At 38.4% G+C, this 26,869-nt stretch overlaps 1 protein-coding gene across 10 annotated transcripts in view; it reads right to left on the bottom strand.

Annotated features, from left to right (window-relative positions):
- Nucleotides 1-26,869, bottom strand: part of MARK3 (microtubule affinity regulating kinase 3) — a 60,835-nt gene that overhangs the window by 7,563 nt on the left and 26,403 nt on the right. For 4 of the 10 annotated variants that reach the window (XM_069018352.1, XM_069018354.1, XM_069018355.1 and 1 more), the window contains 12 exons: nt 26,266-26,331; nt 23,704-23,774; nt 18,470-18,526; nt 17,315-17,551; nt 17,096-17,215; nt 16,290-16,389; nt 15,925-16,037; nt 14,998-15,151; nt 13,280-13,497; nt 7,894-7,997; nt 3,133-3,297; nt 2,152-2,409 (listed from right to left, as the gene is read on the bottom strand). In XM_069018352.1, the coding sequence (XP_068874453.1) occupies nt 2,152-2,409; nt 3,133-3,297; nt 7,894-7,997; nt 13,280-13,497; nt 14,998-15,151; nt 15,925-16,037; nt 16,290-16,389; nt 17,096-17,215; nt 17,315-17,551; nt 18,470-18,526; nt 23,704-23,774; nt 26,266-26,331 (1,663 nt within the window). The remainder of the gene's footprint in view (nt 1-2,151; nt 2,410-3,132; nt 3,298-7,893; nt 7,998-13,279; nt 13,498-14,997; nt 15,152-15,924; nt 16,038-16,289; nt 16,390-17,095; nt 17,216-17,314; nt 17,552-18,469; nt 18,527-23,703; nt 23,775-26,265; nt 26,332-26,869) is intronic. The other 6 variants (XM_069018357.1, XM_069018358.1, XM_069018359.1 and 3 more) reach the window with 3 other exon arrangements.

The following is a 26,869-nucleotide window of genomic DNA, read 5'->3' as shown; positions in this document are numbered from 1 at the left end:
GGCACTGCTACTTTCAATTTTTTCTGGGAAATATGTCACCAGTATTTATTATGAATTAAAATACATACTGGTGTCAAAACACTTTGAAACTCGAAATCTGCAAGGTCAGGTAAAAATATGTTTGGATTTTCTTCATATATTTACCATAGAAAGCAAAAATCAGTAACTCTACTATAATTATATCTTGAGTATCTTCAGAGTTAGGTTTCTTCCTTTCTTCATAACATTAGGTCAGCCATGTTGTACCAAAAGCTGCCTTAAATATTTAGCTATTTTAGTGGCAGAAGCTGTAACAATTGCCTACACCAGAATATAAGTAGTTTATAACCAAAGGAATTCTGATTCCCCATAGAGAATGCTACAATAAATTAACAAGTTTTAAGGTTTAAAACATTTATTTAACAGGAAGAAACATAACCATGTCCTTCAGTGGCACTATCCACCTCCTCTGTAGTTTGTACAGCACTGCATGTAACAGAGCCCCAACTGCAAGACATCCTCCAAGTGCAAACAAATCATCTGTAACTGTGCTATTGTGTTACAACTGCATGTTATTTAATCAAGACCAGATGGAATTTAAACTACTGTCAAAAGCCACGGGGAAAGACTTCTTCAAGAAAACCACACTGCACTGCAAAAGTTGAAACTCAGAGGTAATGATAGAAGCTTGAATGCTGCCTAAACAACTGAGTGAAAAGTTTGCATGTTCACAGTTTGAGTGTCCACATTTGGAACGTCAGATGGAAAATTAAGCAAGGATATGACAAACAAAAGTACAGAAAGAAAGAAGTGCCAAAAGGATGTGGCTCATTAAGACCTCGCTTGACATAAAGCAGATGGCTTAACTCTTAAAAAAATATTCAAATTAAACATCTCTCTCTCTCAACATAAAAATAAGGGGAAAAAACCCAAACCAAATTTCCTAGAGAATAGTGTTTCCCAGGGAAGTGTTACCTGGCAGAGAACTGAGCAAATTAAAACATTTATCAAAGGCTAGACTGTCATGTTTTTGTTTTGCACAGAAGCAACTTCTACATTTTTAAAGAAGTTCACACTCTAAACTGAACTCAGCCATTTGTGAAAAACTGGAGTCTGGCTTAGCATTATTTTGTAGGAATGGGAGACTGCAAAGGGGATACTGAGAGTGAGGCATCTATAGTCATAAAATAGACAGGAAGGAAATGGCTTGCTGCTGATGTGGTATAAGCTTAAAACAAAAGCTAGCAGGCCAAGATCAGAATGATCTTGTCCAAAAAACTTCACCTGATACGGAGTGTACAAAAGCTTGATGAAGCTTATCTTAAAATGCAAGTTGTGGAGATCAGTGGTCTGATGTATGTGGTATGGGAACTGACAGGTTTTAAATACAGAAGGAAAAACCATGATTTTCAATTTCAGGGTTTATAGTAACTAATCTAAATCATACACGGATTTGAAATTAGAAGTTCAATTAGATTAAAAACTGTTAGTGCGGGAACAACACCTGCTGAAGCTAGACTTTGGCTAGACCACAGTGCCTTCACACCAAACACAATCTGCCCATGAACTAAAGGCCAAAATAGGAATAAGCTTTTCAAGGTTTGACCAGACTCCTGCCTAGACTCAAATCCTAATACTGCCATTACTTTAAGATAGCTCATGGCAGCACTACTGCCAACAGAAGCTTTTGTCTCCTGCCCCAGAATATTTCTATTTCTGTGCTGCCAGCAAGGTTATGCGGAAAACACTGATGGACTAAGTGACTGGGAAACACAACCTGAGCTTCTAATGCTACATCAAATATCTAGACTAGATCCCAGTTTATGCCATCTACAGATGGACTATGCAGCCACTGAACAACTTTTCAACTGAGCTGAAATGTTTCATCTCTGCAGCATTCGTACCTCATTCATTTGAGCTTGAAGAGCACAGAAGAAACAGCATAGACTAAACTATCTCACATTTAATCCCATTTGATTCAACTCCCAAAAACAAATGGCTTCTGTAACCAAAATAGAACTATGAAAAAATCATAAGCAACTGCATTTTAAGTTGCAGAATTTAAGCTATTAATCAGTAAACGTGGACAAAACTACCAAAGCAATGAGGTATTTCTACTATAAAAAGGAAAAAAAAGACAGGAACATTGCACTGGCATTTTTAGAGGCTTACCTTCTTGTTAGTTTTGAAGTTAGTTTACTAAAGAGATTAGTGGAGCCCCGGGTGCGGGTCTGTGAGAGCGGCGTCGCCTCGTGGGACAGGCTGGGCGAGGCGGGCGGGCCGTTGTAGGTGGCGGTGCGGCGCTCGCGGAGCTGCCCGTGGAACGTGCTCCGGCTGGCCGTTCCTCTGGGGAAACGAATACGGTCAGGGGTGGTCGCACTGCTAATGCTGTGAGTTGAAGCAACAGGAGTTCTCTGATCAGGAATAGTGCTAGGGCAGAAAACAAAAAAAACCAATGCTAGAACGCCTTCACACAGGCACTGCGGCGCAGCAGGAAACACAAAACACTATGTTCTACAGTAAAGCATAAGCAGACACTTTTATATAGGCCAAGGTTGGAAATACCAACATTATTACAGCACTGTATGGAATCAAAACTTGTAAGAAGTTAGGATTAAGAGGCTGCCGAAACAGAAACCTACATAGGCAGAAAAGTGCAACAGGAGTATCCTGGAAAAGACCAGATAAACCAGGCCTACAATGTTTCACTGAGAAGACTGATAAAAGAATAGACCAGTAAAGTTTCCTCCCAGGAAAGAGAATAGGTAACTTTAATGTCTCTCCCTCCACATTCTGTACATACATCTTTGAAAGTCTTGCTAATTTGAAAGTATCCTACACAAAATTCTCTACAAGCGAACCGCTCCAAGTAGTGAAGTCCTTCAGGATACACAGTTTAAGTCCCCACAAACTTTGACAATAGGGAATGTCCAATACTCCTAACAATAGGAAAAAAATTAAGGTTCACTATTGCAGGATTATGTCACAGACAGCCTGACACACCACAAGACAAATGTAAACGAGACTAAAAAAATGAGGAAACACACATCTTGTGGGCAAAATATACTAGAACAATCTAGGACTAAAATTCCACAGCACAAAGTTAAGAAGCAGTGGGTATAAGTTAGTGTCACAACGATTTCTGGTTCTTACATAGGCCTGAAGTTATCTGCGCCATTGTCTATTGGAGGCAACATCATCTTCGTGTGCACAGAGGCTGACATGGACATCGACTTCTGATGTCGCAGCCGAACACTGGAGAAGGATGTGGTACAAACTGAAGCAGGGCTAGCTGCGTAAGCGAACATTTCTGTCAGGCTGCGAGGGGGTTTGGGTTCAGGCAGAGGCAGAAAGAAGAGCATGATGGACCAACAACAAACTACTGCATAGAAAAAAAAAAGCAAACTTTTCCTTCTATTAACTGGTTTATCAAAGAACAAGAACTCTAACAGCCCTCCTCTTCTATGTAAACAGCAGTAACTACCCTATACTCCCCTTAAAAAGCATCCTTACTTACATGGCACTGGACATCTATAAGTGACCATGCTCTTACCATTAGCATTAGTTTGCAGTGATACCCTCCTTGATGTACAGAACCTGAATAACTCAGAATTCTATGCCAAAGCTCTAGGATAAAGCACTGATGTAACTTGTATTGCTCTTAACAGTAAATAATGCATTAAAACCCCCACCAAATGCACTTTCCAAAAGACTGACGATAGCTCCATTACTACAGTGAAATCCTTTGTTTTCAGAATGCATCCATGTTAAAAGAAATAAGTGAAAGTTGGGCAAGCTGTCAAATCTACATCAGATAACTGAGGGACTTCACAGATACAATTCAAACCAAAAATATCATGATCTTTAACAACTCCAGAGAGGCCAAAAGAAAAAGGCTGCTAATAATGAACCTGTATGCGTAGTAGACACTGAACATTGCTTGCTGTTCTCTGAAGAAAGAGGAATGACTTTTGAAGAGCATCTTGTATTGCTTGACCATGAACATTTAATTCTTCAAATTACCATTCAGGCTTTGAAGGAAACTATAGAGCACCGTCTTAGAATGGCCAATAAGCTGCCAGCTGTATAATATGTTCAAACAGGAGCATTAAATTTACTTATTTCTTTAGGCCAAAATACTCTTTGCAGCCTTCACATTACATAGTAATGATAAGGATAGAAGAAAAGTGAGAGGCCACAAGATGTTTTGGGCCTTTCAGACTACACCACCATGTCATTCATCTGAAGTTTGCTTTAAAAGTAAGACAATTGTAATTCAAAAATATTGCTCGAGGTTAAGAATTCAGTAATTCTCAGTGACAGTTTCATGACACTGCATGTTCACTTTCAAGTTACTTCATGGTTACACACACAAACTCAAGTCCTGTTACCGAATTCTGGTACACCAGACTTTGGAGAGGAGAATGCTAGTGCAGCTACAAGTGTCAGCTCACCCACCTTCTCTGGCTCAGCTCCCAAAGCATTAGTACAAAACACCACACAGCTCAGATTTGGTTTTGGTTTGTTTTTAACTTTTCCGGATCTGAAAAACTTCATCTGAATCATGCACACATCTCAACAATGCTGAATCCATCAGGATGACAACTACAAGCACTACTTACAATGAAGCCTTCAATACAGGCCCAGCATTTACATTACCCCAGGGTATTAAGAAATTTTAAGAAAATGAACATTCATCTCAAAACTAATACCCTGAAGTCACGTAACTGGTCACTAGCCTCTCAAGCTCTTCCAGCTCCTTTCCTCTATATTTGCTGCAAAAGATAAAGAATCTAGTTTTACAACACAAGACCCAAGTTCTATTCAGTCACCTGCCTCCAAAGATGTGACATCTAAAGGTATCAATCAGGGACCTTCTCTTCCTCTGATGCTTTGCTAGAAATCAGCTTCCTTGGATTACTAGCCTGGGAACACAGGAACAGTGAACTAACAATCACCAATTAGTGCCACGGCTTATTAAAAATCTGAAGCTGTTGTAAATCATTTGTGTTACAAATGATTTAAAGCAATTGCTTATCATTATGAAGAGTGTTTCATGAGTCCCCAAGTGCGTTAATTAATGCTCAGGCTTTGGAGGAAAGCCAACAGAGTCATCTCCAGCAGAATGCTTGTGTCAGCCACACAATGTGTCAAAGTAGAGATGAGAGACTTACAACTCTTTGCTTCTACCACTCTGGGTCTTCAAGACTACTCTCTCCAACATCAGATCTACTGACTACTGACTCTTTAAAGTCTTCATACTTTCAGAAATAGTGCCTTCTCAGAATTCAATGTGCAAGATAAAAACAGAACAAGCAATGTTTTAACACTTCCTCTACAGAAAAAATAGAGATTTTAACTGTGTGCACCTTGCCTTTTACGGTAAGTCTCCCAAGTTTTCAGTGGGTCACATTCAGTATTTGACTAGCTATGGAAAATCTAAAATCCAATCTGTAACAAATCATTTACAGCAATTACTCCTGCTTGTAACACTTGCCACCAATAGACATTTCAAAACCACAGAAGTAATTTTAAATGAAACCTTGGATATGGACAAAGCCCAGGTTCAACTTCATATCTTGCTTCACAGAAGAAAAAAACCCCCAAGTTTCTAGAGTTACTTTCTGCCAAGCTGAGAGTAAAATATTAATTAAAGATTAATTCTGAAGAGCCAGTCCCATCAATAGCCATGTTGATTTTTCCTGCATTAAAGGTCCCTGCATTTCATGTGACCAGTCAATGCTTTACCCAGTTACAGCAACAGAATACATTCAAATGTAAATTCTGAATTCTGTGCCAAATCACAGTAATTCTGAAACTGTGCCAAAATAAACATGCAGTTTAGTATTGAAGCGTTTCAGACAATGACAAGTCTCCAACTGTAATACAGTTAACAATGCATTCTCATTACCTTTTCTCTTTTAAACCTTCTATAAAGAGTAATCAATGTAGTAATCAAAAAACGCATGATAAAAGCTATAAAGACATTTTTTACTTGACTGTGAAAATATAAATTCTCAGACATTTCAAATGACCCAAATAAGGATAGTTTGTAGAAAAAGCAAATGATGTTTAAATATCATACTGACAATAAAAGGCAAATTACACAAGGATAACCAATTATGAATATAAAACACAACTAATGTAGTTGTTAAGTGCTACTCAGTCTTAACTTTGAGATTAAGGCCTATATGTGACAAACCAGAAAAACATCAGTTTGCTGAGAAACTCAAAGCCGGGGAAAAAATTTACTTCACAAGATAGCTCCTTATGAGTATAAACTTACTCCCAAATTAAGGGAACATCTAAATCTCAAGCATTCCTAGTAAACAGTATCTAATAACTTTTAAAAATGTAATACGGAAATTGTAGACAAGATATTGCAAAGATACTAGTTTAAGGGTGAACAAAAATTGTAATAATCCAAGTAGTTAAATAATAAAAAATTATCAAAACTATTATGGACAGAAAGATTCATTTTTTCAAAGAGTGTTTGGGAAGAAAAAAAGCTATAAATGGAGAACTTTAATTGAAACAATTTGGTAACACTAATAAGGAGTAACCAATGAAGGCTGAGACAGACACACTAAGAGACAGTACCAAGTAGCTGTGCTGTACTTCACAAGACAGGTGACTGCAGGCCCAGCTGGCCAACTACACTTTTGGCAGTCTTCAGACTTATACTTGACTCTTTCCTTAATCACTTTCCACTTGCAGAAAGCTAGGAGGAAGAGACAGGGTCAAAATCAAGTTCTTTATCCCTAGGCTCCAGGAATCAAACAGGGAACAGACAGGCTTTCCATCCAACATCACAATTTCACCACTCTTCCTATCAACTGCCAAAAGGAGGGGGAAAAATTTTGTGCAAAAAATGGCAGATCTTCTGCCAACTTCACCACAAGTTAGAAAATAGGAATTTTCCTCCCACCATTTACAAAATATCATAAAATAAGGAAGGGGTAGAGAAAATTGGGAAGAGTAGGAGAGGGGTACACATTCCTTTAAGTACCAGCTATATGGCTCTCCTGGCAAGGATTAACTACTTAATTGTTACCAGCTTTTGACAGTAGTAAAATTCAGAGAAGAAGGGCTGGAAATTAAAATACCCTCAGCCAGCCAGGAAATCTGGTGGTATTCCTCCCAACTGCTACTGTATACCTGATATCTACTTTCACTATAATATTATTTCCAACAGCTCTTCTCAGTCTTCACAGGATGGCAGTAGACATGACCACAGTGCCAACACATGAAGTGGTTAGCTCCAGTTCCATTGCATGCTCTACTCAGGGTTTCATTCAGTAAAGTGAAAAGAAATTTGTTATTTCTGTGTTTTCACTCAGAATATGGAGATACCCTGAGGAGGGAAGGAGCTGAATTCTGTAAATCCTGGGAAACAGTTAGACTGCCAGACTATCAGCAAGGAACATTATTAGTCCAAGACAATGGCCTATCACTATTTCATCTTTGCTCACAAAAAATTACCTTCTCCCTCAGACTTTGCAGCAAAAATGGTATTTCAAATAATCCCAGTGAAGCAGAGTTGAGAGTGAAATCTAAAAAGAGAATGGCTCAAGAGAGATGGACTTTGCAGTCTGACACTAAACAAGGCTCTTCTGCAAGCATGTGCTGTTTGGCCACAGGAGTTCACAACAGATTTAAGATGAAGGCTGCTACAAATTTTTCATGTATTTAACCAGAAACTTCCTTTTACATTCTAAGTATAGAATATAAAATTCAATACAGGAAAAACCCCCCAAACTCCGACATACTTACAAGGTACTCCATAACCAAAGATCTGTACTCACCTTTCATTAAGAACTACATTAGAATATCATTTACTTTTAAATTAGGCATTACAATTTTTTGGAAAGGTGAAGACAAGGGACATACACCATAGGAAGACATTTCATATACCTGTTCTCCTTGCCATTTTGTATCACTGAATGCCTATCAGCAGTGGTTCTTTCACTACAAACATATGTGTTGCGCCGTGTCATTGCTCCAGGGGTAGTATTATTCTACAATTAAAAAACATAGGCTTGTTATTCTCCACAAAAGGCTTTTCTGAGGTTAAGTCTGCATATAATTGAAGGCTTTTTACTTACTGCTAGCTTTACACAGTTCTAAAACTTACAACAATTAAATAACCTAATATACAAACTCCATCTAGTATCTTTAAGGAATAATGCAATCATAAAAAAATAATTCTAACAAGTTGTTCTTGTATTTCATATTGATGGCTCAAAATTAATATTCCTTACAGTTTTTATTACAAAAGTTCTGAATTACAAATTTTCAGTATATATAGCATTCTTCCTCATCTGGATAGCCTGTGTCTTTATAGCCTATTTTTGAAATACTTTACCACTTGTAGCTTGGAGAATTTTCCTTTAAGTTAAAATCATACCCTTAAACAAGATAGGAAAAGCAAAGACTTAACAAACAAATGTGGTAAAATTCAGTGGGAAGGTAAACACGGACTTTTAAATATTAAGATACTATGAAACACTAGACAAGTTTTAAAAACAAGGAAGAATAAGAGACAAATTGCAGAGAATTTTAGTAAGACATTTTTAAAAAATACACATTTAAATACAAGCATAATACATTGAGGACAAGAGAACCAGGGGAACTTAAACTACAGACCTTACTTTAGAGGGGAGAAAAAAAATAGAATTACTTTGCCTCTGTCTTTACAGAGAAAGAGGGTGGAGATATGCCCAAGTTGGCGGTCAATTTTCCAGGAACGACTGAGAAGCTATAGGTAATTCACAGATAACAGAATTATAAAAAGTTAGATGCAATTACTGTAGGAAAAGCATGGTGGTCCAGACAAACATGCACCCCCAGGTTGTAGAGGAAGCTGGCAAGCCTTTGTATTTTTTTTTCCCCACCCCAAGAACGAAACACAGGAAACTGCAAATGGTTGGAAAAGTGGAAAAAAAACCTTTTAAAGTTTTCTTTAAAGAAAAGGATCACGGGGCAAAGCAGGAAGCAAAAAAGGCTATTAACTTCAAACATCACTGCTGGGGAAAGTCTTGGAGGAGGCCAGCTTAAGGGAATGACTGGTCAGCACCTGGATAAGCACATATTGAGTAAGGAGGGCCACTAAGAATCAGGCAGGGGACTTCATGCTCAACTAACCTTGTGGAGTTCTTTGAAGAATTATGCTATGACGGACAAGGGAAACTCAGCGGATTTTAAAAATAGCATTAAGAAAAGGTTTTGCATAAACGGTCACAGGAGAGAGTCATGGCAAGAAGGATTAAAAAAAAAAAGAAAGGAAAAACTAGTTCAAGCACAAAAGCAGAGTAGCCAAACCTTTTTTGTTTCCGAACCTGAAATAAAACTGTTAAAGTGGAGTATTCTCAATAACTGGCAAAAGCTCCTCCAGTGCCTTAAGGCAAAATATCTGCTGTCTAGGGAGTCTCATGCAACACATTCCCAGAGTTGCATATTTAACCATCTTGTCTAAGAGACTGCTGACCTGTTTGTTACACATCTTGTTACACAAATGTACAAATTAAAATGCAACAGTGAAGTGCACAACCTCCTGGTGTTAAAAAGTACAAAGACAAAGAGTATTTTAGATCAGAAGAACAATTAATTAAATTGTAAGATGCATGCAGCTGTCTGAAGGGTTCTCAAGTATTTTTCACTGGATATTCCTTAGGGATAGGCATGTGCCAAGCATCAGCAGAAGTTTTCCTGGCCCTTTCCTCGTACTTTATTCCTTGCATATCCCTTGTCTTCATATATGTTTATTTATTTAAAAAAACCCCACCACTGATTCTTCTGCTTTCCTCTGGCATTTATCACTGCACAAACTCCCCTCTCTTTATTAAGCCTGCCAGCAATGAAAGCTGTGCACCGAAGGCGAGGTTTTGTTTATCTGCTCTTGGGAGGTCACACTGTGCAGGACACTTCATGGAAGCCTCACAAACCAATGGTACAGTGAAATATTGCCTATTAGTATTTGCAGATCATTTTGTTCTGTGTTCTGAACATACTAGAGGATGAAGCACCTAAAATATCCAACACTGGTCTTCTGGTGGGAAATAAGCACAATAATCAGAGGCTTCCTTCTTTCCATCTGCTCCCTTTGAACATGAAATACCGGTTTCCCTTGAGAAGACACGACAACATTACAATGTACTGTCATGTTGCACATCTGGAAAGACAAGACTGCAATCTTTGTGCTGGACCAGACTTTTATGACTATGCATTTTCAGGTTTGGGAGTGGACAAGTTTTGGTATTCATATCTGAAATTAGAGGACTGCAAGGACATGCTTTCCCAGCTCATTCTGAAATGCAAAGATGGAAGCATCAGTATACATTTTTTCCTGTTTGGCTCAGATTTCAGAGATCAGAAGAGATTTAAGCATTTCAAGGTTTCAAATTTCAGTTTTAGCAAGAATAGTCTTGGTACTGGGGCCTTTACACTTTCTAGCGTCTGACCTTTCACGATTCATCAAGAAGCTCTTCAGCTGTGACTTTTTTGTTCAGCCAATCCCCAGACTGTTAATCTCTGGACATGACTAAATAGCACAGGTGCACAGCACCGGAAACTGGTGTCAACAGCACCCCACTCCCTGATGGAATGACAACCCCTAGGGTCAGGGTTAGCTGCCTAAGTTCATCCTCATGGCATCGTCTGCCTTCTTTGCAGGGGAAGCTGACACAGCAAAAGCACATGTTGGGACTTGTGAGCACATGCACAAGGCCCAGTCACAGCACAGATGATGAATTTGTGTTACAGCACCCTCCTCTTTCCCTAGAGAGAGTCCTGTGTGCTCTGCTCAGGCAGGCTGTTTTCCCATTAAGAGACATCAAGGCAAGGACTGATGAAAAACTTTCAAAAAAAGCTTCTGACTTGGAATAGTGAACCAATCTATTTACTTAAGAGCACTAGTACAGTATTTGGTCCTGGATGATTTTTCAAATGTACCACCTATTATCCTCTTCCAGTTTTCTTAAAGCCATTCTAGGGTTCTGGGGCAGCTTTATTACAACATTGAGAAAAAACCCAAAGCTCTAGGAAATAAACACGGAATTATTAAAACACAGATATACCAGTTCCTGCTAACTATCCAACATCTGTAGCAGCTTTTCATTATTAATTTGGTATTTACCCAAATAGCTTGAAGATTTCGGATGTGTATTTGTTCAGCTTGCAGAATTATTTGGTTTACAAGAGTTTAAACACTCTGTCAACTTTAGAAGTACAGCTTGGAGCCCCTCCCTCCAGTCCCAGACTTAGCTATATGCTCTACAAGCACAACTGTCATCCTTAAGTGCATGCTTATAAGCTTTGTTATTTAATAAGAGTAGCAGGCAACTGACTGAGGGTCTCCAACAAGGACTGGTTCTACTGCTTTTGCTGTTCTGTCAAAATAATAATTGTTTTTATAGGGTATTTTTCCATCTCCTCAGTGTTTTTTCGTCATGTTACAGATTTTAGGACTTCAGTGCTCAGTAAAACAAACTCTCTTCACCTCAAACTTTTTTCAACCTCAGGACAATATGGTAACTCCAATAATTTTTTTCCTTCTAGATGCATGCCAACACTGTAAGAAATAGAATTCCCTACTCAGTTGCAGAAAATGAGTAAAAAGTCAGTGCTTCCCTTCTCCCCCAACAACCAGAAAGCCAAAGATCTTAAGCAGGGGGGAAAAAAAAGGAAAGAAAAAAGAAGAGTTTATACTGTCTGGTGTGAAGAGCTATAAACAGAGACAATTTTAAACACTAATTATTGAGTGACAACATTAAGTCTGATTTCATGCTCACCACCTGGTATCATTGCTTGTAAAAGATCAGCTGGATCAGCTGCACACTGAGTCAGGGAAGCATCGTATGGTTATGAGCTGAAATTTTATTTCAGGTACAGTAGTAAGGAATTTGGAATAAACCTACTGGAATAAATCCCCAGTATTTGGGAGTGGCATAGAACAGCAGATGAAAAGATACTGAATGTAAAGTATGTTGTAACTGTGACACAAATCTTTTGAATAAGGCACTGTACAATACCAAGTGAAGTCCAATGTAGGACAAAACTGATTCGATTATCCTACCATTTTGAGATTCAACAGCTAAGAATTGTCATGTAAGAAAAAACCAAATCTGAATGGTTTTTGGACTGATAAGAACAAAGGGTAAGTGTGGGGGACCACAAAAATCAATAAAGGATCCTCCAAAATCCTGACTTCTTGTCCACATTTATGAATAACAGCTGCTACAGTAGAAGATGTGTTTTTCTAAGGAAACTCTTGGGCTGATATCCTTGAGCCAAGTCACTACTAGCCACTGAGCCAACTGACAATACAGGGCCAATAAAGTAAAACAAGTACCATTTCACTTCTTTTGCTTCAGACTGTCAAAAAGCTGCAGCTCAGGAAGTTCTGTCTCATTTGTTGTAAGTAATGGTGCTGAGTATTACAACCAAATAAATATGACAGCTTTGTGGGATGAGTTAAAAAAAAAAATCACTCTGTTGCAAGGTGAATAAAGGACTGAGAATTTTTTTCTTCTGAAAAGAAGGATTTTTTCCAATACAAAATCCCAAAGTTTTAGAAATTAAATGCTGCAAGACTGAATTATTATTATCTGAAAACAGATTTCCAACTTTGTTTTTGAGGGAGGGATCACAGAGAACACATTTAAATCCAAACTGAACAAAGGATTTTCTTTCTTTTGGCACACTGCCTATTGCTAAACCATGTATATTCCCTACTTCTGCTCCTTTGTATGTTTTTCTTGTTGTTGTTGTGGTTTAGAGGCAGGTGGGGGAAGCCCACAAGGACAAAAGCCAGGCACGCTGCTTTTGAATACAGGCTGAAATATACCTTTGAAGAGTTTTTAGAACTACATTTCTTTGATAATCTTAACAACATAACTATGACTTAAAATAGCATGTTTGAGGACAAAGATTAGGTGGCTCCTTATACACATGAAACTATAAAGGAGGATAACAAAAATAGAGGTTTCATTCTTTTGTACAGAGGCCAAAAAGGAATAGTTGGTGATATCAGAAGTAATGTAACTACCTTTTTTTTTGTTTACTTTTTTTAATACCCAAATTATGTCTGTTTACTAAGAGCTACTAATGCTAATTATGAATACTGACTACTTCAAGACTGTTAGGAGGTAACTTGAATAGCTGACATTGCAAGGGAAAAAATACCTACATTTACTCTTGATAAATGACAGGTAGTATCAGCACCACTGATAAATCACAGGTTTAATACTTTTTAACTCCTCAAAAAAATTCATGGTTTTGATAAATAAACGTTTCTACTTACACTAGGGACAGCTGAACTTTTCTTACGTTCAGGAATATCAGCCTTATTGGGATTGCTGGCATTTCCAAGCATTGGGCTAGCTGGTGCAATTCCTCTTCCTGCAACAGCACTACTGCTGGATTTTCTTGACTGAATTCCTTCCTCTTTGAGGTCACTGTCTGTAGTGCTAGTCTGGCTTCTTTTGGGATATGCCACTACTGAGGGGATGGACGGTCCAGCTTAAAAAACAAACAAAAGAAACAGGAAAAGGATTTTTCTTCTCAGAAGTTCAGTAACTATTTTTCACCACAATGGAAATAAATATATTCACACATGAAACAACACAGTTAACACTGGGAATAAGAGTTTCAAAAAGATAATTAAATTATTGAAATAGATGTATTTCAGGAGAGAATAAAATATTGTGAAAAACAAAAACCTTGCAAGATGAAGATACTACTTGATTTCCATGAAAGTTTCATTAATTTCATGAAGGTTTCTAGTTTGGCTTGCTAGGAAAGCCCTTCAGAGTCATCCTAGACACTTAACAAGTAACAGACTCATTCAAACCACACTATCCCCCATTAGCACAATACACTGTTCAAGCCAATTTCCTGAGACAGGCACCTTGTGACACAACCCTGGAGCACCAGCAGCACTGATGGCTGTTGGTCTGTGCTCCTCCAACAGCCAGAAGTGGCAGTGGTTCCCCACCAGCCTCCCCACGTGTGCAGGAACAGACAACTGCTCCTGACACCTGAGAATGAGGAAGCCCCTTCAACAGTGCCAAGCTCCCTCTTGCTTTAACAGGTTCCTGGACACTGGGTAAAACCTGTGGGTGGTGTCAGGATTGTGTTTCTTGACATCTCACACCTCTGAAGAGGATACATCAAGTTACATCAACTTCTTAGTTAAACGTTTTAATAAGAATTAATCAAAAAGTGTATGTATATACACAGACAAAAAAAATACATATAAATACATAAACATATAAATATATAATATGTAGCTAAAACATGTTTTAAAAGTATCAAAACCCCCAGTAATTAGCATCCCAGAAGACTCCCCAAGGAAAGCAACCTCTGAATGCACTCGAGGTATTTCAATGTAGGCCTAAACGGGGATTCCTTTCATGAGTTAAGTGTCTGAGCAGGAGGATGTTTAAGACATTTAGAAAATCCTAATCTACTATATTGCACTCTCATCATTCAGCAGAAGAGTTGTAAGTTTGTCAGAGTCTTTGTTCTTTAGAAATTGAATTCCTGCAGGACAACCAAGTGACACTACCCTCAGGAAACAGGAAACCAGAAATATTGGCAAACTGACATTTCTTCAAGTTTTAGACAGAAGCTGACCTATTAGTGTCAAAAGAAAACAAAAGCTGAACAGACATACAAGAGCATGGGGGAGGAGTGCTGTGCTTTTCATGAAAAAGGGGTTGTAACATTCTCTTCAATTTGTGTAACAAGACTTTGCCAGCACAGTCAGGAATGTAAGGGACAACACAAGGCAGAACAAGAGAATTAAGTTGGTGTATTCAGCATTCCTCTAAAAGCTCTTTTGAAGGCTTTATAACAAAACCAATTAAAAAATCAGTTATTCACTAAAATATTTAACCACCATGCTGTGAACCACGCTGTTGTCACCCTCCTTACACTTGGAGGATGGAGACAAATCCAGAAACAGAGCAGAACTGGAAGTCACAGTACTCTGCAACACTGAAAATGAGAAATGCTCACCGTGATCACTGTACCGCCGCTGTTTCTGGCTAGAAGATATGCTTCTCTGAACTTTGTGATGAGGAGATTGTCCAGTGCTATTATTAAGATCACTACTTGGCCTAACTTTGGCAAGTGAAAGATTGCTGCTGGAGCTTGAATCACTTGCATCCAACTACAATACAAACGAGAGTATTAAAACAAGGAGTTCAGACAAAACAAATTAAAACATCCACCACATTCTGGGAGCAGGAACAGGGAGGTGGAAGATGGCTCTGCTACATGGGAAATTAAGTGATGGCATGGGCATTTGCTTAAGAGGTCCCACCTTCTTTGAGGTTGTACAACTGTCTTAGGTAAAACTCAGTGGAATTTGCAGCTCCTCAAAGGATAACCAGTAAAGAAAATCCATTTGTCCTTTCAAAACTCTCCCTTCGGATTCCTAAAATCTCCAAGGTTTTAACAGGAAGAGATGATACACTTTGTAGAGGCCACCACACCAACTCCTCCGGCAGAGGAACCAAGACCAGCTTACTGATGCTGAGCCCTCTCAGCAGCATATGGAAAGGTAATCTACAATGCAAGAACTTTTTCAGGTTGGTCAGTCCTGCTCCTTGGTTCTCTTAAAATAGTTACAGCTGGCACATTCACACTTGAGCTCCTAGACTTGCCAGGACAGTAACTGCATACAAAATTCTTCAGAGGAGTAACTGCTGAGCAAACAGGTCAGTTCTGGAGGGCCTAAAGGCAAGAATTTACTCGCTTAAAATCATGTGAGAACAAATCTGCATCACTTGGACTGCTGATGACTAGAACAACACGACTTTAGGTGCAATGGATTTTTGTGCAGGAAGGCAATGCCTATAGTAACTGACTTAATTTTTGCTTCTAACTTTGCTAAGGACACTTTCTGATTTGCTTCTTTGCAGTTTTAGGAATGGTACTTACCTCTGATGACTTCCTTCCTAGCAGTAAGTATGTAGCTGTGATTTCATCATACTTCATTTTACTAAGGGATTCCTGAATTTCTTCTTGAGAATATCCCATTCCTACCATAATATCTAAAACCAAACAGACATTCTGTAAGTAAACAGAAACTCTGATGTTTCGGCTGGCTGAGTGTCCAAGAGAAAGGATGGAACATTTAAAGAATTAAAACAGAATTATTAATTTTGAGAACATAAACATGATCAAGTATCAGTTTTAAAGGATTAGTTACTTTTTCCAAATGGCAAACAAATACAGAGTGGTGGTAGAGGAAAAAAGCCCCTCCCACATCATGCAAATCGTATCATACTCTGGAAAGGACTCACCTATTCTTTTCTGGTCCGAGATGTCTAGTTCTGGTTCAACAAAAGGTTTAAGTTCATCCTCCTCATGCCCTGCATTGATCCACCTGTCCTTCATAATTTGCTATAAAAAAAAAAGGTTTTGTGAGTACAGTACACTTACCAGCAAAGAAAACAAGCTGTGGGAAGAACAACTTCTCTATCTAACAAACACTAAGGCCTTTCCTAGTTTTCATGTTCCAGAACATTCCCAGCACTTATTCAGTTTTGCTTTGCTCCAGTGAGGAGAACCAACTACACACATCAAGCCAGGCTGCTCCCCAGTCAGCTGTATTCCAGCTCACATCTGAGGGCCAAAAGCCTGCAATGCAGACCAGGAACAGTGTGACAACTTCGACATGTCTTGGAATTCCAAGCTCCACCAACAGAAGTCCAAGGAAGCCCTGTTTTGGCCTATTCTCCTCCATGATGGTATTAAAGGCAGGCAAAAGGCAACTACAGCAGCCAGTACCTCCAGTTCACAACTGAAAACGTGGAAAACAATGTGGTAGATCATCCATTAATGCAGGAATCCACAAGCTAACCACCAAGAAAAGTTATGTGACATAGAAAGTGTAGTGACACGTTGATTTTGAAAGTAACTGGAGTCAGGTGTGTTACAACCCCAGTAAACAATTAAAAAGAGTCATATGCTTTTGTCAACAACCCCACCTCCAGAGCCCACTCCAATTATGCATAGGAAAAGTTTGGCAGTAATAAGTTACAGCTCAAAAATGCAGTTTGCAAAATACCATGTCTAGCTTTGTGATGCACCTTATTTGTGCCATTACCTCTAGAGTGCCTCTTTTTGTTGGGTTTAGCACCAGGAAACGTTTGAGGAGGTTTTCACAGTCTGTAGACATGTAGAAAGGAATCCTGTATTTTCCCCTTAGCACTCTTTCTCTAAGTTCCTTGGTAACAGAGCAAGAACGGACAGTAAATTGTAAGCAGCAAGTCACTTAAAATATTAGATAAAATATTAGATGAACATATACTCTACAAAAAGCTACCTTTAAGTTCTGTCCATCAAAGGGAAGAGATCCACTCACGAGAGTATAAAGAATAACACCTAAACTCCAAACATCTACTTCAGGTCCATCATATTTCTTCCCTTGAAAGAGCTCTGGAGCAGCATATGGTGGGCTGCCACAAAAGGTGTCCAGTTTATTTCCGACTGTAAACTCATTGCTAAAACCAAAGTCAGCTATTTTAATGTTCATATCTGCATCTAGCAATAGGTTTTCAGCCTGGAAGAGAAAGAATGCTTTGTAAGATTAATAAAATACTCAATTTAGAATACTATTGGTTGGCTTTACTCATTCTTAAAAGGCAAGAAGATGAAATACCTGTTAACATTCCATGCCTTGCCAGGTCTTTAAGTGTGCTTTAGTCAATCATTACCATATCCTGTTTTAAAAATCTCTGTACAATGGCATCAGACTATGGGAGCTGTTATACTACCTGAAAACTTCTTACCATCTATTTGTTTTCTCCACAGAAATGCATCTTACATTTTGATCTATTCAGATGAAAATAAGATATAGTCTCACAATCCATACTTGCCAGCATGTGGTATTCTTGCAGTACTTTGGTAATAAACATAACCTTTAAACTGTTTTCACGTGTTCCTTTTTTTTGGTGGTGGTATTGCTTTTTGCTTTTTTAAGTTACAATGCTATGACAGGTTGAACAAATTATGTAGCAATACTATTAATATAAAAGGCACAGTTTAAAGAAGAGATATGCTGTTCTATGTCAAGCTACAAAGAAGCCATACTTCAGTTTCATCATCACTACTGGTAATTCATGCTGTTCAATGTCAACTCTTGTCATATTTCTATAAAGTTACTACTTAAAAAAAAAAAAAAAAGATTTCTCAGCCAACACTGACCTGAATCAGATCTTAATGTAACCACTGGGTGAGAGGCTATCTTTCAGCAGACATTAAATGTTTGCATTTAAATGCCTTATAAATCCTCTTCCTTTTATTTAAAATGGTTCTAAGCTGCAGATATTTGTCAAAACTTGCTATAACATATGTAAATAAATAAATAAATAAATAAATCAGAAAGCTGAGTATAAACTGTATTTTATACACAATAAAGATCACACCCACAGGTACAGAAGCTGACACACATACACTGCACATACTTTTTCCTACTCACCTTGAGATCTCTATGAACAATATGTTTTTGATGGCAATACTGCACTGCAGATACTATCTGGATAGAAAACAAGCCAAATTATGTAAGTGACATCTCAAAGAAGCAGGAGCTTTAATCAAAGATTTCAACATTTATTGCTGAAGTTGACACAAAGTTATCCAGTCAGAGCTACATAACCAACTCCTACAGTGACCAGCATATTTGGGAAAAAGCTGCTGAATAACTTTGATGTTATTTGATCTATTTGGTTTCTCCTATACTTGAACGAGGATTTTGTTTTTCCTGTGTGGCTAATTATAGACCAGTAGAAGCAATGACTTTCAGAAAGGTTACTGAAGTATTTCCATTCCAATACTGTATACAGCTATAAAAGCTTTCCTCCTGGACTGAGGTTTTCCAGGCCCTCTCCAAAGGTGATTTTTCATGCCATGCCAGAGAGAAAAGGGTAAGAAATTGGCTTTAGTTACTTGAGAAACTACTGGGAAAGAGCCTGTTTGTCAAAACTTATGCAATGAGAAGCAACTGTGCATCTGACAGAGATCTGCTGTCTAAGTGCATATGGTTTAGTGTATTTTCTATACCATAGCAAGCTCAGTGGAAAAACTCTCTTATATCTCTCCAGTGTAATGGAATAATTTCTTCTATCATAATTTCCTAATATCGTAAAGTTTTTCCTGCTTCACATAGCAAACCTTATAAGCTATTTACACAGTGCAGTGTCCTAATACATTGCTTCTTAGAGTCATAAGCATTGCTGCAGAACTTCACATGTATGGAAAAGGTGGATAAAGTATTACTCTTACATGATCCCAAATGCAGTCAAATGCATTTTGTCATGCATGCATGGTCAGAATTGAGGCAGATGTTATGACTTCTTAAAATAAGTCCAACAGAGCACATACAAATGGTAACTACATTTAAATAAATGTATTTTCAGTCTTCATTCAAGCATAAGAAGACTTCCCTGGCAGAAAAATGAGGCAGCATTACTGTTACAAGAAAATAACTCATGACCAGACCACCAGTTTAGTGTAAGGATCCTCCTGTATTGGTAAGGAGCAAGGGTTCTCTCCCTCAGTATTTACAGCATGTGAAAGTTATTGGTAGGTTCTTGGTAGGTCAAATAACTGATGCAGCAGTAAATTTTGTATTTGAAACATAAGCACCAAAGTGATCTTAGCATCCTGTACTACTGAATCACTCACATGCAAAATGCCACCTTAGAAACCATGCAGACTATGGAAAGTTGAGGTACTATTCCATTCCCTACGCCTTCATTCTGGTTTTGCTTGTTCCTTTCTGTACTGGTTCCCTCTTTCAGACTCCAAGTTCAGCTTTTTACAGTTGCTGAAACTGCCAAAGTGCTCCCATGCCACCACTTGTCCCATCCTTTTGGTTTCCCTTCCTTTTCTCTCTGCTACCAGTACCTCAGTGCCAGTCACAAGCTCACTCTGCAGGGGCTTCCAATGCTGACAGCATGACAAACACCTCAGGCTTTATTCAGGTTTGCAGAGACACAGCACTATTATCATTCACTCCTGAACTGCTTTATTGTGACTGCCTAAGAGCGGAGGTTGAGCAGATGATCAATCAGTAGCTTCCTTTGGAGATGCTTTTGAACTCCTCTGCATTGCAACAGGATGGCACAGAAGTGAGCCCAATCCACGTGAAGGGAAATAATGCAATGTGTAGGACATTAATAACTGAAGAACAGCAGTCACAACTGAATGAAAAATAGCACAAAGCATGGCTGCACCAGACTGAAACCCTTGTATTCCACCTTCCATCACTGTTTCCATTGACAGCTCCCTCACTCCTAACCTTCTTGTGTGAGGAATTTTCTGATGCTTGGCAGGTAAGGAGAAGAGAGGAAAAAGCATCAGAGCTTTTTGCTAGAAGTAACAATTGGAGCACTGAAATACTTTTCTAAAGAGTGATTTTAAAAATCTGTATAAATGTAAGTTTTGAAGAAGAAGCTCTCTAGGAAGAACCATTCTCTATAAGGATTAAATTACAAAAGGATAGCTAAATGACCTCTCAAGGCCCTTTTCACACTGCCAAGAGCATTCTGTCACTTTGCTGCAACACACCAATAAGATGTAGTTTGTGGATTTTTTAGTTTTCCAAGATCTGTCCTAACATCTACCGGCATTAGAATTCTAAACTGCTTCAGCAGGGAAACAGTGAGAAGACTGAAGAAGGCCAGATCTCATGGCTTGCAGAAAAGAGAGAGACTTAATATATACAAATTTAAGACTTGCTGCTCTACATCAGATTTTTCTGTGGAAAAAGGGTGAGACTGAACCAGAACTGCTTGGAAGTCTGTAACAGAGAAGAAGAACAAGGTGACATTATGAATGCAAAACATTCTCAATTTGAATTTCTCACACATGGCTACACAAAAGGAGTTTGAAATGGAGAACTGTATAGCATCATCGTATTTTTAGACTTTGTACCTTCTCCTATGTTCCTTGTCAAGTGCAACTGGAATAATATGATTACTGTCTTTTACATTCTATTTTCCGGCTAAACACCTTACATATGTGTAACAAAATGGACTAAAAAATAGTTCTTTTTTATTTTTAACAAGCAAAGAAGGGAGAATTACTGAATTCTGCTCTTTGCCTGCTAGAAAGGAAGTGTCTCCTCAGACAAAACACAAGTGTTTGACACAGAAATCACATCTACTGAAAGAAGAAACATGATCTGAAAACAAGATATAATACAACCTATTGTAAGAATTAATCTCAATACCACAGCACAACTGTTTTTCAGTTTAGAAAGAGCCACTGTCTGCTAAAACAGTTAACGAATTTTAAAAAAAGAGACTATTATGTCATAAGTCTCTATCTAACAGAGAACAGCTGCACTACATCAGATAAAAGGTCTGCAGAGTGTATTCTTCCTCCAACAATGGCCAAAAGCAATACAAAGCTATTCTGGGACTACAGCAAGGTGAAATGAATAGTTTTATGACCTGTGAACCCAGCAAGATCTAGTTTCCTTGTTTCCTTTGACACTGTCCCTCAGCCTGAGCTTTAGCATCTATGAAATGCCAAGCTCTGATCAAAGTTACCTGACTTTCGTCCAGCACGCATGCTCTTCTCTCTAGAAAAGCCCAATCAGCTTGTGCTACAGTTTCTCTCTCTGCTTATTTCTAGGGTTCTCTCTTTTTTCCCCAGGAACTGAGGCTTTTGAAGCTTTCAAGAACCTCCCTTGTTTGAGATCAAGGTCCTCTAAAACTGTTTGAGCTCAGCAGCCAGGAAGTCAGCTGTTGGGGGAGGACAGAGCACAGCTGTCTGCACCAGGAGACTCGCAAGAAAAAACTGAAAAGTGTACTCCAGTGCATACAAGTGAGGCCATCTATGTATCTTTATAAACAGCACTTATTCTAATGAAATACAAAAAAAACCCCCAACAAACCAACTCAAAAAATCATCAAGCTGAGAGTACATAAACCCAGTTCTTGATGGGTCAAATATCCAGCTCAGCAGGTAATTCCCTTTTAGATTCTTTTCCTCCACATTTCTCTTTGAAAATGAAGCTACATTTATCCTGTACTACCCACATTATCCCATAAAATTAAGCACTAAGTGTACCTGTAGAACATGCTTGACCTGTTTCTGTAAGTTTTCACTTAAAGGAGAGTCAAACTGTTAGAAAAAAATAGGTATTAATTGAAGAAATGTGCAATTTCAATGTAGTTACTGCAAGATCTTTTTCCACGTAGCTCCTGACAAAAGAAATTGAGGACTGAGAGCAGAGACCGTATCAGCAGAAGTTTTCAACATTGACATCTGAGAGAGAACAGTAAATCCTCTCAAGTTACTCTGAAGCTCTTCAAGTGACATTACAAAGGCAACAGCCTGGGATTTAGAAGAGATGGCTGAAGTGGGAACGACTGTTCCACATCCCACCACTTCTACTCCAACACAGCAGAGAAGCATAAACCAGAAACCTTCAATCACAAAGGAAAGCTCTCTACCTACCAGAATATGAAAGTGAAGGAAGCAGCTTTAAAAAGACATGTAAGACTTTGCTGAAGAGTAAGAAAAATCTTCCCTACTATCAAGCTGTGTAACTCCAGTAATCACAAGTGACTTCTGGGGATATGAAGCCTGCAGCTGCTTTTGGGTTGTTTTGTTTGCTTGGTGGTGGTGGTTTTGGTGCGGGTTTTTCCCCCCAAAAGATTAAAAAGGGTAAATACAAGACTTAAAGAGATGAGAGAAAACAAAGGAAAGTTAATAATTTAGTTCCTGGAAGTCTCATATCTTATATCAAATTTCTTTTATGTATGAGTGTGCTTAAGAAGTGAAACTATCAGAGCCTCCCCTTCCAACATGGAAACTGACTGACACATCACTGCCATAATCCAGCAGTTTAAAACCCCTACATACCATTCAAAAAACCACTCTTGTCCCTACTTGTTATTTTGAAGTGTCACTAAGCTGGAGCATGATTTTGACATTTATTATTTTCCACAACATTATCTAGGCTATCCAAGTGATCAAAGGGAATAGGCATTCATAAATTTCTGCACAAGAGCAGAAAACAAGTGTATCAGACTGGTCAGATCTGAAACTCTGTATGTCACAAGAGCAGACATTTCGATTTAAATTAGTTATGCAAAAATATCTCGTTATGTTCAGTACTGCTTTACTGTAGAATGGAAATGCTTTTTACAGATCAATGTAATTCCAACATCTTGGCAGGGCTAACTTATCCATCATAAATAAAGCCAAACTAGCAAGTCTAGGAATGACTTTTCTGTGACTTTTTAGAACAACTATTAAACAGGATCTTCTCACGTTAAGCAGATGGATGTGAATGGATCCTTATCACATGCACCGTCTGCATTTTGAAACTGGCCTGTTTGTAGCCTGTTACATTTGAACAGCTTCCAAAATGTTACAGACCTGCTGAGCTAAGGACATATGAAATCAACCTAGAGGAAATGTATTTTGGAATGGAATACACTTCCAAACCAAGTAGTCTCTGTGTTCTGGCACTCCTGGACACCCTGGCACTCAGCACTAAGGAAACCAGTACCACTGAACAGACTACTGACTCCTTCAAAGTACTACTGTGACCTAAGTTTTTTCTTACTCAGAGCTGCAGGCCCACAACATGCTGAACACTGCTGTAAGTCAAATGCAAAGGACAGCTGTTTTACTCATTTCAGCATTAAAAACAGGGGTGAGGGGAAAGCTGATGTATGAGAATGTTATACATACCTGTCTAAATTTAGCTCTAGCCTCCTTTTCCTTCATTCTTCCATGTGCAACCAGATAGTCAAACACCTCCCCTACAATTCAATAACGAGATACATTAATGCCAATTTCAGAATGTAGAGATTCCTCTCCAGCAGCTGCCCACGGCAGCTTCACTGGAATGACTGTACTTCAAGTTTATGATTACAGGACAGCTCAAGAGAACAAGCACAACTGCTGTGCAATTTACTACACCATCATCTCTTTTACAAGAAAATAATGAGTGACTGGATATACACAAAGGAAACCATTTCCTTCCAATTACTTAGGATAGAAACTGAGCAGCATACTTCTGTTTTGTAAACAAAGATGACATCTACCCCTTCACAGACTTTCTCACAGGAGTTTCTTTTGCTTCAGAAAAAAAAAAGCTTCATATATGAGAACAGTTGATGGTACCTGTAAATAACCATCATACCAACAGTAAAATTTTAATTTGTGCATGTGTATAAAATGGCTCTAAACAAAATCAGAAACCTTGGCTTTAACCTAGGCTTGGAGGAGATATCCACAAGAAAGGTCAGAAGAATGAGCACAGCAGGACACATCGATATAATCCCTCACACAACCATCATACCTGTAAAATACACTGAACAAGCCCACTGTTTGTGGCTGTGGATGACTAGAGATTACTGAAGATCTACTGTGTTTCAATTTTTCTCCTCTTTAATCAATACAGTCATTTTAGAGCACATCAATACAGACTACAATGTTTGAGCTTTAGGTGCAGACCACTGGCCCATAAAACACTGACATGTTTGTGAAAGCATGGGAGATTTTCTTTACTAAAAACCAACAGTCATGTACATAGGAACTACAAACACAGAATAATAACACAGTTTTAAAAATTCCTTACTAGTATGCAACAACCATAAAAACCTCAGAAGTGCTTCAAATATTTAAACATTCCCTACTGAGCAAGGAAACATGGTTTTGTCGACAGCCACCTTGCAAGGGAAGAGCTGAATAACATCATATTTATTTTTTTAAAAGAAGCAACTCCACCAAATTGCAATAAAAAAAGGAGTCACACCGCAGGAAAAGCAACAACTGAGCCATCTGAGGGAATGCCAGGACTTCCTATAAAATAGTCTTCCCTCTGCAGTGTATTCTTTAATACTCAACTCAAATAACTCTCTCAGCTGTATTTCACAGCTGTTTTCTTAAAAAAACCTTGAAGCAGCAAACCCGAACACTTCTTCATAATTCAGGGAAAAAGACACCGGGGAAAAAGTTATCCCAATTTATGTGAAGCGTTGCAGCTGCAGCAACAGTGTCTTTCATCCTGCAGCCAGAGTTCATGTGCATCATGATGACCTCTACCTTGACAAAGACAAAATACAGGAAACTGATGCCTGTCACTATGATTACCAGCCATTCCTGTCTTGCACAGCATGACACATCAAAAGGTGTGCTCTTGGCCTTTTAGACCAGTACAGTATTTATCTCTCCCTTATCACTCTATGAAGGTCCTCACTCCTTTAGGGAACCACTGGCCTTTCTACCTCCTAGAAGCCAATCACTAGATGGCAATAGGACTTCACTTTTAAGCTTAGTACCATCAAACAGCACAGAGGTGTCTCCACAAACACCTGTACTAGCCAATATTTTAATGGTATAATACCCACTCTGTTCCTGTTTAGGCAAATCTTGGCTGAGCATTTAGGAAGCTGCTGGAAAAAATCCACAGGTGGGCACAGAATCTTGCCTTATTTGTAGCAATTGATTAAACTTCACATACTCTAATGTCAGAGTCTGAATTGCTAATTTTCTCTGAAAAAAACGTCTATCTCCTTCCTAAAACTAAAGTCTCAACTGTTTGAGATTCCCAGATGCTGGTGCTCAAGGGTCACACTGACAAGCTGAGTGATATTAAGTTCTAGCCAGCAAGGAGTAATTTAAGCCTCAATACCTTAACTCTGGCTCTGGTGAAAATATCTGACACTTAACGATGTGCACTTTTCCATCCCCTCCACAATCAGGAAGAGCATGTAACAGTCTCCTAAAATGGCACAAGGCTAAACCTAACAATTGTTGACAGTAGAAGGCCTGTGATTAAGAGATGTAAGATGTCATCAACATCTAAAAACAGAAGTTGCAGTGCTCATGCTTTTGAAATCAACAGTTAAAGAAACACAGAAATGTTTCTTCTGAACATGTTTTTACCAAGTATTTTATATAAAACAGGACACCAGAGGTCGAGAACTTGATATAATAAATTGAGAAGGTTAGTATTTGTTAGGGGCAGGAACGATCAGTGACCAAGAAAAGATTCCCAATTAATTTGTGAAAACAAAGCAAATGTTACTAAGTTGCAGTAAGTTTAGAAGCTGGTTTTACAAGTTACATTTATTATTTATGTAGACCAAACAAGTCCCAGTGAATATTAAGATTTTGCTTAATATTTTACACTACTTTGGCATAAATATTTGCTGAAAAAGAAAGCAAAACTTTCAAGAAAACAAGTGCTTTCTCTCACTTGGCAATTTGCTTACGTGTGTCACTCCAGGAGAGAGAGGTACTTACCGCCGCTTGCATATTCCATTATTAAATAGAGAGTTTTTTCAGTTTCAATGACTTCAAATAGCTTCACTAGAAAAGAAAGACATTTAGTCATCAGTTAACTAGCTGCAGAAGCATTATGTTAACCCCCCCACAGAATTCTGTGAGAGAAAAATACCCAAACTGTTTGCTTGTCACTTGATAATATCAGACTATTTACTCTAAAGAAGCTTTCTGTCTAATGTTCCTAAGTAGAAAATACTGTTAACACATTTGGTCAACTCATACAGAACAACATTCTCAAGAAACAATACTTTGCTTCTGTTACACAGGAACATAACTAAACAGAACATGCACAGATCTGAGCATTGGCAATAGCCATTTTTGTGCACTGAACTGACACACGTGGTGACAAATCAGTTATCAGCCAGTCTGCAATACCACATCATTTAAAGGTATAAACTTGAAAAAATTCTTGACCACTTCTTGGTTTTGGTGTATATGCTAATTTTTAATGAGACCCTGAATTCAGTCAAAAATCAATACTCTACTCAAAAAGAGAAAATTTATCAGTTAGCTATGCAAATAACAGTTCTGTGCAAAGGAACCAAAAAGTTTATTTTGTTTT

The sequence above is a fragment of the Aphelocoma coerulescens genome, chromosome 5, assembly GCF_041296385.1.
Source record: "Aphelocoma coerulescens isolate FSJ_1873_10779 chromosome 5, UR_Acoe_1.0, whole genome shotgun sequence".
Lineage (NCBI taxonomy): Eukaryota > Metazoa > Chordata > Aves > Passeriformes > Corvidae > Aphelocoma > Aphelocoma coerulescens.
The sequence above is the reverse complement of the archived record's forward strand: the minus strand, read 5'-3'. Positions and strand labels throughout refer to the sequence as shown.